This window comes from Salvelinus alpinus, chromosome 7 (assembly GCF_045679555.1).
Source record: "Salvelinus alpinus chromosome 7, SLU_Salpinus.1, whole genome shotgun sequence".
NCBI lineage: Eukaryota > Metazoa > Chordata > Actinopteri > Salmoniformes > Salmonidae > Salvelinus > Salvelinus alpinus.
Genome location: NC_092092.1, coordinates 65,304,015 through 65,321,918, shown reverse-complemented (window position 1 = coordinate 65,321,918; position 17,904 = coordinate 65,304,015). Strand labels below are relative to the sequence as shown.

At 45.6% G+C, this 17,904-nt stretch overlaps 1 protein-coding gene across 4 annotated transcripts in view; it reads right to left on the bottom strand.

Annotated features, from left to right (window-relative positions):
* LOC139581476 (protein FAM13B-like) overlaps positions 1–17,904 on the bottom strand; it is a 74,075-nt gene that overhangs the window by 46,857 nt on the left and 9,314 nt on the right. For all 4 annotated transcript variants that reach the window (XM_071411268.1, XM_071411271.1, XM_071411269.1 and 1 more), the window contains exons 2-6: positions 11,793–11,954; positions 11,122–11,302; positions 7,310–7,522; positions 6,926–7,103; positions 5,755–5,899 (exon numbers count right to left, since the gene is read on the bottom strand). In XM_071411268.1, the coding sequence (XP_071267369.1) occupies positions 5,755–5,899; positions 6,926–7,103; positions 7,310–7,522; positions 11,122–11,272 (687 nt within the window). In that variant the 5' untranslated portion in view covers positions 11,273–11,302; positions 11,793–11,954. The remainder of the gene's footprint in view (positions 1–5,754; positions 5,900–6,925; positions 7,104–7,309; positions 7,523–11,121; positions 11,303–11,792; positions 11,955–17,904) is intronic.

The following is a 17,904-nucleotide window of genomic DNA, read 5'->3' as shown; positions in this document are numbered from 1 at the left end:
CACAAAGAACCATGAATCCTATATAGCTTATTCCACCTCGCGCTGCAACACTGCTTGGCTGGGGACAGGCATAAAAGTTGGTCTAATTTACTTGAATCAAAAAAGTCTGAAGTGAGACTTTGTCCTTATGTTTCTTGGCTATTTACATTGTTTTATTCACAAGCTAGGTTTTCCTATGTTTGAGTTTCAACTGCTAGGGAAGTGAAGACAACACCTCTACTTGTCAGACTCAATCTCAGAGGCACAAACATGACGAGTCGCGTTTATGTGGTAACCTCCCACCCTTAAAGGGGCAGGTGAAAATGTTTGGCTCATCTGTGATACTTTGGTTAAAAGACTCAGGTCATAAATGAAATTAAACAATATACCACATTGTTTAAGAAACATTACAAAGCATGCTCATCGTTTTTTGTTAGTGTAATTTTAGTGGAAAATACATATTTTGGCTGATAAATCTGAGTAGCTGGTAGATTATTAAATCCACCTGCCAGTGGCTGATGGACCAAAAAATGAATTTTATTGAGGAGGGCCCTATCCACAAAGCATTTCAGAGTAGAAGTGCTAATCTAGGACCTATACCTATAAATCATTTTCATTATAATCTAAAAGACAAAACTGATCCTAGATCAAATCAAACTCTGTCACACGCGCCAAATACAACAAGTGTAGACCTTACTGTGAAATGCTTACTTACAAGCTATGAAATAGCTTACAAGCCCCAACAGTGCAGTTTAAGAAGTTAAGAAAATATTTACCAAATAAACTAAAGTAGAAAATTAAAAGTAACACAATCAAATAACAATATCGAGGCTATATACAGGAGGTAATTTGTACATGTAGGTAGGGCTGAAGTGACTATGCATAGATAATAAACAGCGAGTAGCAGCAGTGTACAAAACAAATGGAGGGAGGGGGGTGTCAATGTAAATAGTCCAGCGGTCATTTGATTAATTGTTCAGCAGTCTTATGGCTTGGGGGTAGAAGCTGTTAAGGAGCCTTTTGGTCCTAGACTTGGCACTTCGGTACCACTTACCGTGTGGTAGCAGAGAAAAGAGTATGACTTGGGTGACTGGAGTCTCTGAATTTTATAGGCTTTCCTCTGACAACGGCAATTATATAGGTCCTGGATGACAGGAAGCTTGGCCCCAGAGATGTACTGGGCCGTACGCACTACCCTCTGTAGCGCTTTACGGTCAGATGCCGAGCAGTTGCCATACCAGGCGGTGATGCAACCGGTCAGGATGCTCTCAATGGTGCAGCTGTAGAACTTTGAGGATCTGGGGACCATTGCCAAATCTTTTCAGTCTCCTGAGGGGGAAAATGTTTTGTCGTGCCCTCTTCACGACTGTCTTGGTGTGTTTGGACCATGATAGTTTGTTGGTGATGTGGACACCAAGGAACTTGAAACTCTCGACCCGCTCCACTACAGCCCCGTTGATGTTAATGGGGGCATGTTCGGCCCACCTTTTCCTGTAGTCCACGATCAGCTCCTTTGTCTTGCTCACATTGAGGGAGAGGTTGCTGTCCTGGCACCACACTGCCAGTTCTCTGACCTCCTCCATATAGGCTGTCTCATCGTTGTCGGCCATGACTAGCCCAGCCCAGCCATGACTAGCCCAGCCCAGCCATGACTAGCCCAGCCCCAAGGCTGAAATGCAGTGAAACTAAAGGCAGCACTTCCCACTCCGACCCATGGTCTCTGGCCAGACAGGATGGAATAAGCACTACTTGCTGCCTGTGCGAGTTAGCCTGGCCTGGATAGAATCTGTCTTAATACTCCTTAAGGTCCGTTAGGAAACAGATGTCCCCAGAAACGGCCGCAGGTGTCAGTTCCACCGTTACATCACCATGGTTATGTAAGCACAGCGGTTAAACATTTTCCTTCAGAGAACAGAGGGCCATTTCTGAACAGCCTAATCCTGGGCTACTCAGTCACAATACAGGGGGGAGAAAGGAGTCACATGGAAGGACTTTGTGGCTTATCATTGTCAGCTTCCTGAGTAAGAGAGCGCCTGCCTCGAACGCAAATATGCTGCTGTTGCCGAGGATTAGGTCAAGATTAAGCGGCACATATACAGTACCAGTCAAAACTTGACACACTTACTCATTCACACAAGCATTTTTTTTAGTTATTGTTTTTATACCATTTTCTACATTGTAGAATAATAGCAAAGACATCAAAAATATTAAATAACATATGCAATCATGTAGTAACCAAAAAAGTGTTAAAGAAATCAAAATATATTTTATATTCTTCAAAGTAGCCACCCTTTGCCTTTGCACACTTGGCATTCTCTCAACCAGCTTCACCTGGAAAGCTTTTTCAACAGTGTTGGAGTTCCCACATATGCTGAGTACTTGTTGGCTGCTTTTCCTTCACTCTGCGGTCCTACACATCCCAAACCATCTCAATTGGGTTGAGGTCGGGTGATTGTGGAGGCCAGGTCATCTGATGCAACACTCCATCACTCTCCTTCTTGGTCAAATAGCCCTTACACAGCCTGGAGGTGTTGAAAAACAAATGATAGGACCACTAAGCCCAAACCAGATGGGTTGGCGTATCACTGCAGAATGCTGTGGTAGCCATGCTGGTTAAGTGTGCCTTTAATTCTAAATAAATACAATTAAATCACTGACAGTGTCACCAGCAAAGCACCCCCACACCATCACACCTCCTCCTCCATGCTTCACGGTGGGAACCACACATGCAGAGATGATCCGTTCACCTACTCCGCGTCTCACAAAGACACGGTGGTTGAAACCAAAATAATCACATTTGGACAGAATTCCATTGGTCTCATGTCCATTGCTCGTGTTTCTTGGCCTAAGCAAGTCTCTTCTTCTTATTGGTGTCCTTTAGTAGTGGTTTCTTTGCAGCAATTCGACCATGAAGGCCTGATTTATGCAGTCTCCTCTGAACAGTTGATGTTGAGATGTGTCTGTTACTCTGTTAAGCATTTATTTGGGCTGCAATTTCTGAGGCTGGTAACTCCAATGAACTTATCCTCTTCAGCAGAGGTAACTCGGTCTTCCTTTCCTGTGGTGGTCCTCATGAGAGCCAGTTTCATCACAGTGCTTGATGGTTTTTGCAACTGCACTTGAAGAAACTTTCAAAGTTCTTGACATTTTCAGAACTGACTGACCTTCATGACTTAAAGTAATGATGGACTGTCATTTCTATTTGCTTATTTGAGCTGTTCTTGCCATAATATGGACTTGGTCTTTTACCAAATAGGGCCATCTTCTGTATACCACACCTACCTTGTCACAACACAACTGATCGGCTCAAACACATTAAGGAAAGAAATTCCACAAATTAACTTTTAACAAGGCACACCTGTTAATTGAAATGCATTCCAGGTGACTACCTCATTAAGCTGATTGAGAGAATGCCAAGAGTGTGCAAAGCTGTCAACAAGGCAAAGGGTGGCTATTTGAAGAATTTCAAATATAAAATATATTTTTTGATTTGTTTAACACTTTTTTGGTTACTACAGTCGTGGCCAAAAGTTGAGAATGACACAAATATTAATTTTCACAAAGTCTGCTGCCTCAGTTTGTATGATGGCAATTTGCATATACTCCAGAATGTTATGAAGAGTGATCAGATGAATTGCAATTAATTGCAAAGTCCCTCTGCCATGCAAATGAACTGAACCCCCCAAAAACATCTCCACTGCATTTCAGACCTGCCACAAAAGGACCAGCTGACATGTCAGTGATTCTCTCGTTAACCCAGGTGTGAGTGTTGACGAGGACAAGGCTGGAGATCACTCTGTCATGCTGATTGAGTTCGAATAACAGACTGGAAGCTTCAAAAGGAGGGTGGTGCTTGGAATCATTGTTCCTCCTCTGTCATCCATGGTTATTTGCAAGGAAACACGTGCTGTCATTGCTTTGCACAAAAAGGGCTTCACAGGCAAGGATATTGCTGCCAGTAAGACTGCACCTAAATCAACCATTTATCGGATCATCAAGAACTTCAAGGAGAGCGGTTCAATTGTTGTGAAGAAGGCTTCAGGGCGTCCAAGAAAGTCCAGCAAGCGACAGGACCGTCTCCTAAAGCTGATTCAGCTGCGGGATCGGGGGACCACCAGTACAGAGCTTGCTCAGGAATGGCAGCAGGCAGCAGCAGGCACGCACAGTGAGGCGAAGACTTTTGGAGGATGGCCTGGTGTCAAGAAGGGCAGCAAAGAAGCCACTTCTCTCCAGGAAAAACATCAGGGACAGACTGATATTCTGCAAAAGGTACAGGGATTGGACTGTTGATGACTGGGGTAAAGTCATTTTCTCTGATGAATCCCCTTTCCGATTGATTGGGGCATCCGGAAAAAAGCTTGTCCGGAGAAGACAAGGTGAGCGCTACCATCAGTACTGTGTCATGCCAACAGTAAAGCATCCTGAGCCCATTCATTTGTGGGGTTGCTTCTCAGCCAAGGGAGTGGGCTCACTCACAATTTTGCCTAAGAACACAGCCATGAATAAAGAATGGCACCAACACATCCTCCGAGAGCAACTTCTCCCAACCATCCAGGAACAGTTTGGTGACTAACAATGCCTTTTCCAGCATGATGGAGCACCTTACCATAAGGAAAAAAGTGATAACTAAGTGGCTCGGGGAACAAAACATCGATATTCTGGGTCCATAGAAACTCCAGGAAACTCCCCAGACCATAATCCCATTGAGAACTTGTGGTTAATCTTCAAGAGGCGGGCAGACAAACAAAACCCCACAAATTCTGACAAACTCCAAGCATTGATTATGCAAGAATGGGCTGCCATCAGTCAGGATGTGGCCCAGAAGTTAATTGAAAGCATGCCAGGGCGGATTACAGAGGTCTTGAAAAAGAAAGGTCAACAGTGCAAATATTGACACTTTGCATCAACTTCATGTAATTGTCAATAAAAGCATTTGACACTTATGAAATGCTTGTAATTATACTTCAGTATTTCATAGTAACATCTGACAAAAATAACTAAAGACACTGAAGCAGCAAACTTTGTGAAAAATCATATTTGTGTCATTCTCAAAACTTTTGGCCATGACTGTACATGATTCCATGTGTTATTTCATTGTTTTGATGTCTTCACTATTATTCTACAATGTAGAAAATAGTAAAAAGAAAATAAAGAAAAACCCTGGAATGAGTAGGTGTCCAAACTTTTGACTGGTACTGTACTCAACGCTGATCTGAAGACTGATGTGTGTGTGTTCTGTGGATGCTAGGGAGACATGGCTGAGAGGAACTCCTGAACACCCATTTTACCACTAAATGCTGGCTACTTCGAGCAACCATCCCTATTATACAAAGACATACAGGCATGCAGACAGAACTCCTCCTCAACACCTCTTCACTTTCTCTATTCTCTCAAGTTGTCTTTGGCTTGGGGCCAAAAAACAATATTCAACATTTAGACTGCCTTGAAAAGCAACACTGCAGTAATTCCAGAATCTGTTTCATAATCTTTCCTTTTCCATGGCAGTGCCAGACTCAGAGTGGCTGGAATAACGTTAAACCCTTCTACTTCCTCATTACTGAAATACAACAGAACATATTTTCAGCTCAACACATGCAGGGCAGAAGGGAGTTACCTATTATTACATAGGTAATAACAACCAAAGACCATTATGCCTTGACATACGGGCTCCCTACCTCCAAGCTTTTAGCCGTTAACCCATGCAATAGAGTGAGGTTGTATATTAGTCCCAGAATATAAGACATTTTGAGGGGATAACGGAGAGAAGGGCCTTACCTGTTCGTTGATGGAACTGTAGTCGTTGGTGGTAGAAACGTCATCGTCCTCCGAGTCAAAGAACTCCTCCTGATTCTCCAGCAGCTCCGCCAGGATGCGGCTCACTGACTCCTGCTCCTTCAGGTCCTCCACATCTGTGTCTAAACTAGAGTTACAGACAATATGACCTCAGATCAGCTGTTATCCCAACCATCACACCTTACAAAAATACAGTAGCTTATTGCATCATTATGTTTGACTTCAGATGGTCATCTGATGTGAAGTCAGATGACTAAGAAATACATGTTAGTAAGTACACAACGATATAGCCTCGTTACTGTTACTTTTATTTTTTACATTAGTTTATTTAGTAAATATTTTCTTAACTCCATTTCTTGAACTACATTGTTGGTTGAGGGCTTGTACGTTAAGCATTTCACGGTAAGGTCTACATCTGCTGTATTCGGCGCATGTGACAAATAACATTTGATTTTGATTTGAAATATGCATTTCAAACACGTATACGGCTAGTGGTATTATAATTAGATTGTGGCATTGACAGAACAGCTGTTATCTCCCTGAAGTCAACAGAACACGGCTGTTTTCAGAACATTGGCTACAGACGATCTCTAGTCTAGAAGATTATTTTATTATTTTGCAGAGCAAAGCAACTCCTCACGTGTCTCCAAAACACGTCTGGGTGTGATCTGGGCTTCGTTATTTATTTCAGAATATAAATTAACGTTATACAATTAAGCAATAAGGCCCGAGGGGGTGTGATATATGGCCAATATACCACGGCTAAGGGCTGTTCTTTTGCTCTACGCAATGCAGAGTGCCTGGATACAGACCTTAGCCATGGTATATTGCCCATCCTGTATACCACAAATCCCCGAGGTGCCTTATTGCCATTATAAACTGGTTACAAACATAATTAGAGCAGTAGAAATATATTTTTGTGTCATTCTTGTGGTATACGGTCTCATACCACGGCATTCAGCCAATCAGCATTCAGGGCTCAAACCACCCAGTTATAATTAAATATAATTTGTGCTCTATAACCACTTATGAGCAAAAGTGGCAGCAAAGTGAAAGAGCCATCGATATGCAGGTATGTACAAGTACTACAGGCCTTAGGTATGGAGGTATTTAGGATGGATAGTTGATGTGCTGTCACTATTGTTGGTCGTACTGGAAGATGTCGGGTCCGAAGACGGCGGCGAGGGCTCCAATGCTCCAGCTCTCCTCCTGGAGCGAGGCCACGCTGGACAGGAAGCGGCACAGGAAGCGCAGCAGGCTGTAGTTGACCTGAGGCAGCTGCTGGAGGAAGTACTTCATGTTGCGGGCGAGCTCCTCCTCACTGCTGTAGTCTGGACAACACACAACAACAAGGGTTTATAGATGATGCTGCCAAGGGAAGAAAGTAAGGTGAGAGGGCAGGTGGAAAGCTAGAGAAGGAATAATGTGCAGCACCTTTATCGGGAGTACAGGTCAGATCCACAGAACATCAACAGGAGGATGAAGAGGTAGGGGACTGTGGAGAGGTGAATGATGAAGAGAACTAATATTAACGTACCTTGGTAGAGCTGCAGGATGTGGGCCTGCATGCCTGCAGGGATGATGGGCTCTGGGAGCTCCTGCAGGAAGAGACGGAGCAGGCTGACGGCCGAGGCCAGGTCAGCCTCTTTCTCCAGGTCCACCTCCTCCCCAGAGTCATAGCGCTGCCGTAGCCACTCCACCCGCTCCGCGTTACCGTTGACCAGGAATAGCCCCTCCAGATCCAGACGCCCTGAGAGCAACACAGAGGCACAGAGGATAGTAGTCAATCACTGGCTCACTCCGCTTAACAGTTCTTGATGAATGAATCCTCTATGGACCATATCAATGAGGACTGTGAATACAGCATTAATTCGCTTTGAATGAGTAGAATGGCCGCTTGACTTTCTCAAACAGATCCCACAGTGATTTAATTACACAAATAAACTTATCAACTTGTCATTTCTCAAATGGGTGAAATTGCACCATTTCCTACATTTGTAGTGGTACTACAATTTATGCAGATGTACTAACAGCTCAATCACAGAGCGTATTAATGTTGGGGAGGAAGGAATTTTATTTTACCAACAATCCCTTTCAGTGAGTGTTGGTGGTTGTGTTAGTGGCTTCCTCTGTTTCCAGATGCAGCAGCCAGATGACATCATGCCTGTCCGTTGAATCAATTCCCACTATTGAAGCAGGGGGTGTGTACTGTACACAAGGAAATCCACAACCAGGAAACAAAGAAGGCAATCATTACACTGTCATGTCATTCCACAACTCTGGGTTGTTCCACCACAGTGAATGAGGAGATCTGCCACTAGGCTTTGTTCATAGTGAGCTGCCTGGTTAAAGAAAACAGTGGGCGGTAACTGTAAGGGAGAGCGCTCTGGTATGTGACCTGGCCCAGACCAGGCCTCCTGCCCACCTCCCCTCCATACCCAGCCTAACTAACCACACTGGGACTCCAGCAGCAGGCCCCCTGCTCACCTCCCCTCCATACCCAGCCTAACTAACCACACTGGGACTCCAGCAGCAGGCCCCCTGCTCACCTCCCCTCCATACCCAGCCTAACTAACCACACTGGGACTCCAGCAGCAGGCCCCCTGCTCACCTCCCCTCCATACCCAGCCTAACTAACCACACTGGGACTCCAGCAGCAGGCCCCCTGCTCACCTCCATACCCAGCCTAACTAACCACACTGGGACTCCAGCAGCAGGCCCCCTGCTCACCTCCATACCCAGCCTAACTAACCACACTGGGACTCCAGCAGCAGGCCCCCTGCTCACCTCCATACCCAGCCTAACTAACCACACTGGGACTCCAGCAGCAGGCCCCCTGCCCACCTCCCCTCCATACCCAGCCTAACTAACCACACTGGGACTCCAGCAGCAGGCCTCCTGCCCACCTCCCCTCCATACCCAGCCTAACTAACCACACTGGGAATCCAGCAGCAGGCCCCCTGCTCACCTACCCTCCATACCCAGCCTAACTAACCACACTGGGACTCCAGCAGCAGGCCCCCTGCCCACCTCCCCTCCATACCCAGCCTAACTAACCACACTGGGACTCCAGCAGCAGGCCTCCTGCCCAGCTCCCCTCCATACCCAGCCTAACTAACCCCACTGGGACTCCAGCAGCAGGCCCCCTGCTCACCTCCCCTCCATACCCAGCCTAACTAACCATACTGGGACTCCAGCAGCAGGCCCCCTGCTCACCTCCATACCCAGCCTAACTAACCACACTGGGACTCCAGCAGCAGGCCTCCTGCCCAGCTCCCCTCCATACCCAGCCTAACTAACCACACTGGGACTCCAGCAGCAGGCCTCCTGCCCACCTCCCCTCCATACCCAACCTAACTAACCACACTGGGACTCCAGCAGCAGGCCCCCTGCTCACCTCCCCTCCATACCCAGCCTAACTAACCCCACTGGGACTCCAGCAGCAGGCCCCCTGCTCACCTCCCCTCCATACCCAGCCTAACTAACCACACTGGGACTCCAGCAGCAGGCCCCCTGCCCACCTCCCCCACCTCCCCTCCATACCCAGCCTAACTAACCCCACTGGGACTCCAGCAGCAGGCCTCCTGCCCACCTCCCCTCCATACCCAGCCTAACTAACCACACTGGGACTCCAGCAGCAGGCCCCCTGCCCACCTCCATACCCAGCCTAACTAACCCCACTGCGACTCCAGCAGCAGGCCCCCTGCTCACCTCCCCTCCATACCCAGCCTAACTAACCACACTGGGACTCCAGCAGCAGGCCTCCTGCCCACCTCCCCTCCATACCCAGCCTAACTAACCACACTGGGACTCCAGCAGCAGGCCCCCTGCTCACCTACCCTCCATACCCAGCCTAACTAACCCCACTGGGACTCCAGCAGCAGGCCCCCTGCTCACCTCCCCTCCATACCCAGCCTAACTAACCACACTGGGACTCCAGCAGCAGGCCCCCTGCCCACCTCCCCTCCATACCCAGCCTAACTAACCCCACTGGGACTCCAGCAGCAGGCCCCCTGCTCACCTCCCCTCCATACCCAGCCTAACTAACCACACTGGGACTCCAGCAGCAGGCCCCCTGCTCACCTCCCCTCCATACCCAGCCTAACTAACCACACTGGGACTCCAGCAGCAGACCCCCTGCCCAGCTCCCCTCCATACCCAGCCTAACTAACCCCACTGGGACTCCAGCAGCAGACCCCCTGCCCAGCTCCCCTCCATACCCAGCCTAACTACCCCACTGGGACCCCAGCAGCATTTCGCTGGCCTGGTCTCCTGCTGCTCACAGAGGTCTTATTAAGTTACAGTGATGGCATCCAGTTGTGAGTGCAAACAGACGGATTCATTTCTGGACTGCACAATTATCATTAATATGGCGACTGGTATGTGAATGAAAGGTGTGTGTGATGTATTACACCTGATGTAAAATGGAATTTAGTTGACTGATAAGCTACCTGCAGATAAAACAAGTTGAAATGCATAGGAGGAAGTGAGAATCCCTGTCATGGTAATAGGAACTGAATGGATGTTTATGCCTGTGGAGTTGCAGCATTATGCCTGCGTTGGACTATCTCATTCTCCCCCCTACGCCCATTCTTTCATAGTTTAAAAGGAGTTGAGGTTGGTAAAAAAAAAGAAGCTATGCAACGGAAGAAGCATGTGAGAAGAGAAGATCTCTCAACTACATGTTTGGTTTATCGTGTTGCAAGGAGGACAGTCATGACTGTAAATGTTTATTTTTCAGCCAGTAGTTCGGCTAGGCTATACGGAACATGAGCAGATTCTTCCTAAATAATAACCTACACCCTATCATCTGTGTGTTTATGTCAATCAAGTAGATTGCGTCGCCAGTGGGGATTGATTACAGAGGCTGAAATGACGACAGGTCGAAGTGTCGCCAGTGGGGATTGATTACAGAGGCTGAAATGACGACAGGTCGAAGTGTCGCCAGTGGGGATTGATTACAGAGGCTGAAATGACGACAGGTCGAAGTGTCGCCAGTGGGGATTGATTACAGCGGCTGAAATTACGAAATGACAACAGGTACATGTTCATCTACCGGAGAGAATTGTCAAAACAATCCCCGACGATATAAAACAAGACAGTGGCAGAATAATGGGATTTACAGTGCACATAAAAATATACCTTAAGGTAAATGTGATGCTCAATGAGGTGATTAATTTGCCAGAGAGAGAGGATGTATTTTGGAGGTCCAATCTGTGCAACTCTCCTGTGTGGCTCTCGGTCGATAGACAAACAGGAAATAAGCTTTTGGACGAAGTACTGGCTCCCGTTTGATGCCTGAGGAATGAGTCTCTAGTTAGAAATACAGCTTGTGAATGTCCCACTCACCATGCTCTTCGACGTACTCTACGATGTGCCTGACCAGTAGGGGGACCTCCTGGCCTGGCTGGCCGCTCTGCTGCACCTCATCTAGGGGAACCCCAAAAACCCTGGCTGGTGTCAGGGAGTTGCTGGGGGAAGGAGAGAGGCTCTTCCTCATCGCTTCCACAGCCGAGCTGCTTCCGAAGGTCTGGATGTCAGCCACCACCAAACACACACCGGAGAGAGACAGAGGGAGAGACACTGTCACGGGCTGTGTTCTCCATCCAACATACATATCTAAACACACACAGGGCAGCCAGTGTAGTTGTATCAGACCCAGACAGCGCTGATCCAGTGTAGTTGTTATCAGGTTCCAGCTAGCTCGGAGTGAGTGGGTTATTAAGTAGTGTCATGTGCATGTGTCTGACAGCCATCAGAACAAGCATAGATAGTTACAATGTTAATGGGAGCAGGTGCTTGGAGCGCTAGCTAGGCTACATTTCAGTGACGGGTTTCAGTGTTCTGTGCACTATTAAACAAACAAACACACACTACCCAGGCCAGCGACCTCCCTAAAGAATGGCTCTACTTAAGCAATAAGGCCCGGGACGGTGTGTTGTGGTTCTCCATTTGTTCTAAACATGTGGACAAAAATTTTAGCTCAATGCTCACACAAACCTATATGTTGTTGTACTCACCGTTCAGCACTTAAAACACCCAGTAGTTCACCTTATCTTCAGCACCACTCACTAGCAGTGAATCGAATGGTCATCTATGGCTGCTTCAGGTTATGGCAAAAGATGAGCCTGTAGTTCCTCATTGACAGACCGCGAATCCTGATCAGGACTTCAGTAGCTAAGCTGCAGGAGAGAATGGAGAGAGTAAGAAAATAAAGTGTTTGAAAGAAGCTGCTTCGTTAGGTCCAAGACATTCTATTATATTGGTAAGATAGTCGAATGATCGCTCGAACAATGAAAATACATGTCCTCAAAGATGGAAGGCAGGTAGGAGGCAACATCAGGTGGGACCATTCTAGGGTTGTCTAGATGGGATACAACTTATGTTAAAATTGAATTTCCGTATCAGGTTAGGAGAATTTACGCAGCAGGATAGGAGCTTTAAGGTAAGCATACCCATCAAGCCCACTTTCATATTTGGATTCAATTTTTTTTTTTTACGGACATTTTCTGCTGTTTGTTTCAACTAATTAATCTAGTTGTTATATCCATAACCTTTTTATTAAGACAATCACGTGTTTTATTAAGTTGACAATTGTGTAAGTTCCACATTTCAAAGGCTACCATCAGATAAACACATTTTAAAAAAAAATTACCTTCTAAGATAAGTGATCATCTTTTATCTAAAATTAAGAGATGTGCTGATATACGCACAGCATATTTTATGAGCATTCATGACTATTTCTTGACAATTTAAAACATGGGTTTATCATGCCATCAGTCGTGCCTGTATGTCACAGTCTCACAGTAGCAACATCATTTGGTTAACTACAACAAGATAATTGATTTCAGGCATTCACAGATTACATGTTTAAACACATTGTCAGATTTGGATTTTTTACCCCTTTTTCGTGGTATCCAATTAGTAGTAGTTACTGTCTTGTCTCATCGCTGCAACTCCCGTACGGACTCGGGAGAGGCGAAGGTCGAGAGCCATGCGTCCTCCGAAACAACCCAACCAAGCCGCCCAGCTTCTTGACACAACACACATCCAACCCGGAAGCCAGCCGCACCAATGTGTCGGAGGAAACACGGTACACCTAGCGACCTGGTCAGCGTGCACTGCGCCCGGCCCGCCACAGGAGTCGCTAGTGCGCGATGAGACAAGGATATCCCTGCCGGCCAAACCCTCCCTAACCCCAGACGCCGCTGGGCCAATTGTGCGTCGCCCCATGAGCCTCCCGGTCGCGGCCGGCTGCGGCAGAGCCTGGGCTCGAACCCAGAATCTCTGGTGGCAACATTGTCTTATTTTACTGTTAAATTAACCTTGCATTGTTATACCTAATAAATAAAATGTTTGTACATTTGACATCTCTCTCAGGTGGGCTTAAAGGGTACACTAGCACAAAAAGCATTCCCTCTATACCAGGTGTCTCCAACCCTGTTCCTGGAGGGTTACCCTCCTGTAAGTTTTTGGTCCAACCTCAGTTGTAACTAACCTGGTTCAGTTTATCAACAAGCTAATAATTAGAATCAGGTGCGCTAGATTAGAGCGAGAACCTACATGACGGTAGATCTCCGGGAACAGGGTTGGAGAGAGAACCTACAGGACGGTAGATCTCTGGGAACAGGGTTGGAGAGAGAACCTACAGGACGGTAGATCTCCGGGAACAGGGTTGGAGAGAGAACCTACAGGACGGTAGATCTCCGGGAACAGGGTTGGAGAGAGAACCTACAGGACGGTAGATCTCTGGGAACAGGGTTGGAGAGAGAACCTACAGGACGGTAGATCTCTGGGAACAGGGTTGGAGAGAGAACCTACAGGACGGTAGATCTCTGGGAACAGGGTTGGAGAGAGAACCTACAGGACGGTAGATCTCTGGGAACAGGGTTGGAGAGAGAACCTACAGGACGGTAGATCTCCGGGAACAGGGTTGGAGAGAGAACCTACAGGACGGTAGATCTCTGGGAACAGGGTTGGAGAGAGAACCTACAGAACGGTAGATCTCCGGGAACAGGGTTGGAGAGAGAACCTACAGGACGGTAGATCTCCGGGAACAGGGTTGAGAGAACCCTGCTCTATACAGAAGGTAAATGACAAAGCAATATTGTTCAATAATAACTTTGCATAATATTGTAGTCTATTAGTTCAAACATTTTATGAGTAGACTTTGCTATTGTCTTTTTCACCATAAATCACTGCTCCTATTAAGCCCAGTATGCTCCTATTTGCATTGAAAAACACATGGGGATAGCGTGTTGATTTCCCTAATAGTCAATGAACATAAGCATAAATGTTTTTTGTTCAGATTTATGTTGATTAAAACACACCAAAACTACAGTTATGCACATTGTGCATCTAGCCAGGCTGCCTTTACCATGATTAGAACCAGTTAGAAAACTCTAAAGACATTTGGAGAGGACAGTCATTGATGCAGAGCTAGAAGAATAAGACCAGGGTTGAAGGACAGAGATAGAAGACCTACAAATGGAGGGACAATATCACTATTGGGCAACTACTCATGCACTTTTGGTTGGGGTCATAGTCATATGGTTGTCTTTATTCATCCACGTTAGGAATACAAATGGAACTAATTAACAAGAACAGCAGTACAGCAAATGTGAATCAGCTTTCAGATAATTAATATAAAGTTGTGTGTGTTATGGTCTTGTTGCATAGCTTCTTATCCACAGCAGGCCCGGATTTGTGGTCTAACCAAGCAATAAAACACTTGATTCAACTAACCATGTCTTGATTGAAGTCTATGATTAGTTGAATGGGATTTGTACTGGTTAACAACAACTAAAGCCTAAGTCCACATTGTGGATACGACTGGACATACGTTCCACTTTCATGAACAATAGCAATGACCAGTATATTTGAATAACTTTAGGGGAGATTAATATAATCACATTTTACATAATGTCAGTTTTGAACATTTGGAAATTAATTAAAATTGATTATTTAAGAGGTGGGCTTATTTGGATCACCCATGGGCTTAAAGAGTACACTCGGTAAGCATTAAGCCCAATCCCGACTTTCCACCTATTTTATCAAACATTTGTCTTAAAACATGTTTTAAGTAAAGTCATACAAGTTCGAGAGATTAAATCATTCATTTTATATCCACTTTTCTTACAAAAACTAGGGCAGTATACACCGAGTGTAAAAAACATTAGGAACACCTGCTCTTTCTATAACAGACTGACCAGGTGAAAGCTATGCTCCCTTACTGACGCCACTTGTTAAATAGACTTCAATCAGTGTAGATGAAGGGGAAGAGACCGGTTAAAGAAGGATTTTTAATCCTAATTTTCCTCGAGAAAAATTTGCTGAAATTGCACGCGCATCCATTTATAGTCAGGGCATTCGTCACACTCTAACCATGACGAAACTTGTATTCGATCAAATAAGCCTCATGTAGAAAATCAGCAATTACATTTATCAACCAAACTACACACTCATTTACTTCCACACACAAATTCCTCACTTCGTTGTCTTATTTTCCTGGACAGATTTTGTGTAATAAACCCTGTCGCTTCGCCACATACTCCCTGGCTAGGTTCAGAAACCACAAAGCCATAATGACCACTTAATTACCATCAGCTGATCCACATCACAACGACCACAAAACATGCCTAATAATTACTGCACTTTAATAGTTCAAAAGAAATGTAGTTCCATAAACATTTATCAAAAATACAATAAATGAAGATATTCCAGGTATCCAACACAAAGCATACCGTTAGCATTCTAGAGAATAGCCTAATCTGGACATTTTATCCAGAAACTATCCACATGCGTGTGGTGTGAGAGACATGACACCTATGATAGAGTCCAGTTGAGCAAGGCTTCTTCCTAATTAGGCTAGTGTAGCTAGATGGTGGAACTGGAATCTGTGCATACTGGCCTGTCACATGGCCCCCCAAACGATTCCTCAGCTCAGGAATCTTTCAAGCGAAACAAAGCTACGCTAACTACAGGCTGTTCTAGCTTGTCGGCTAAGTAAGAGATGCCTCCTCTGGGGAGACAGTAGGGTGTTTGAGCGCCATTAATGGCACTGTGCAGTAACTATTAATCCTAAAAACCAGGCTAGCGGTCATATGACCTATTAATCCTAAAAACCAGGCTAGCGTCCATATGATCTATTAATCCTAAAAACCAGGCTAGCGTCCATATGATCTATTAATCCTAAAACCCAGGCTAGCGTCCATATGATCTATTAATCCTAAAACCCAGGCTAGCGTCCTAGGTTAGGGTGCGATTTGGGATGCACATTTATCACCAACCTCTATGAAGCCTTGGTTTATCACAGTGTGCGATTTCCACGACCATGCAGCATGTTCTTCTTAAATCAGATGTGCTTTTAATTAGGCAAGGGTCACAGACAAACTTGATAGAAAGCTAAGCACAATCTGTGGGATTAATTTAAGATACTCTTTGAAGTAGTAAGGTTTCAGACGTCTTCGGGAAGATGGGCAGGGACTCCGCTGTCCTAGCTTCAGGGGGGGGCTGGTTCCACCATTGGGGTGCCAGGACAGAGAAGAACTTTGACTGGGCTGAGCAGGAGCTGAACCCCCATGGGGGGAGGAGAGTGGGCCAGACAGGACAGAACCAGCAGGCAATGAGCTGGTTCCTTATTTCTGGCTTGTTCTGCATCTCATTTGCCAGGCCGAGCAGCAGTCTCACTTAGGCATTTTCAACAATTAAACATCACTAATGCTAATGACATTTCAACAAATGAAAAAAACTAAAAAGGCTACTTCCTGAATCTTGTAACTTAATCTGCTGAAATCCTGGGAGTTTGACAGGTTATGGTCATTTGAGAAGCTCACGACTCCATTGAGACTCCATTGAGACTCCATTGAGACTCCATTGAGACTTGAGTTCCAATCCATTACACTATCATTACCTTATTCAAACACCAACATGTGATTTTCTCTTATCTGATCTCCAGAAGTGATGGAGGGGTAGTGTGTTGGTGGCAGTGTTGAAAGCAAGTAGAGAGCACAACGGGGACGAGGTATGATGACTAAAACACACCCAAGTCATTGACTTCCACCTCGCCAGATTACTATTGTAGGGCTGAGGTGACCGCAAAGTACTGACACATCTAACCTCTCAGTGGTACTAGCATGGAAAGAGAACAGGTGATGTTGACAGAGGTTTCACAACAGGGCAGTGTGGTACTGACTGGAGGAAAGATGGGAGAAGGATATAGGTTAGGAGGACTTTGACAGAGAGACCCTGTCTGCAATGTCAACACTACAGTTGACCCCAATGCTCTTCCTGAGGTTGAACTCTTTTTGCCAATGGACTCCTACTTTCTAATTGAGTGTCAATAATATAGGTAGAGAGAGAGATACAACTGGGGGTAGTAGGGATGGGCCAGGGATGCTATGCTACTGTTGCCTGATCCTCCCTGGGCATTAATAACTAGATACTTTAAGGGATAGGAATGAGAAGGGCTTGTTATTTAAACCAGAGGCCAGGGTGGCAGAGGCTGCATTTACATAGGCAGCCCAATTCTGATATTTGTTCCACAAATTGCTCTTTTGACATTCACATATTTTCATAGAAGTTAAGAGCTGATCTGAACGGTCAAAATACCAATTAGTGTAATATGTTTCAGGTTACAGTGCTGATATACATGTATACAGGTTGGCAATAGATTAGATTGTTCTGTAGATCTTACTGAGTAAGCATATGGAAACAGACAATTGGTTAGGACCTAGTGTGCCTTCCGGCTACTGCAGTGTCTCAAACAGTCACAATGCCATCTTACTGTCTGAGCATGGGCAGAGCTAATCATATTGTTGCATTTGCATACAAATTCCATCTTTGATACGGATGTCAGCCATCTGTGAAGGCTTGAGGTGTGGGTGTAGACATGAAATGCCTGCGCCTTAGCCGTGTTGGTCTGCTTGCCTTAAACAATGACATTCTGATTATTGATTAAGCATCGACTTTATCACCTCTGGCTCAAATCAAATCAGCATTTTAAAAAAACACCATTGTCAAATCAATGATATGGAAAAAGCTTCTGGTGTGCTTGTCTGGGACTACAATAAAACGTGTACTGTTGGGGGTACAAGAGGACTGGAGTTGGGAACCACTACCTTCACACATAGG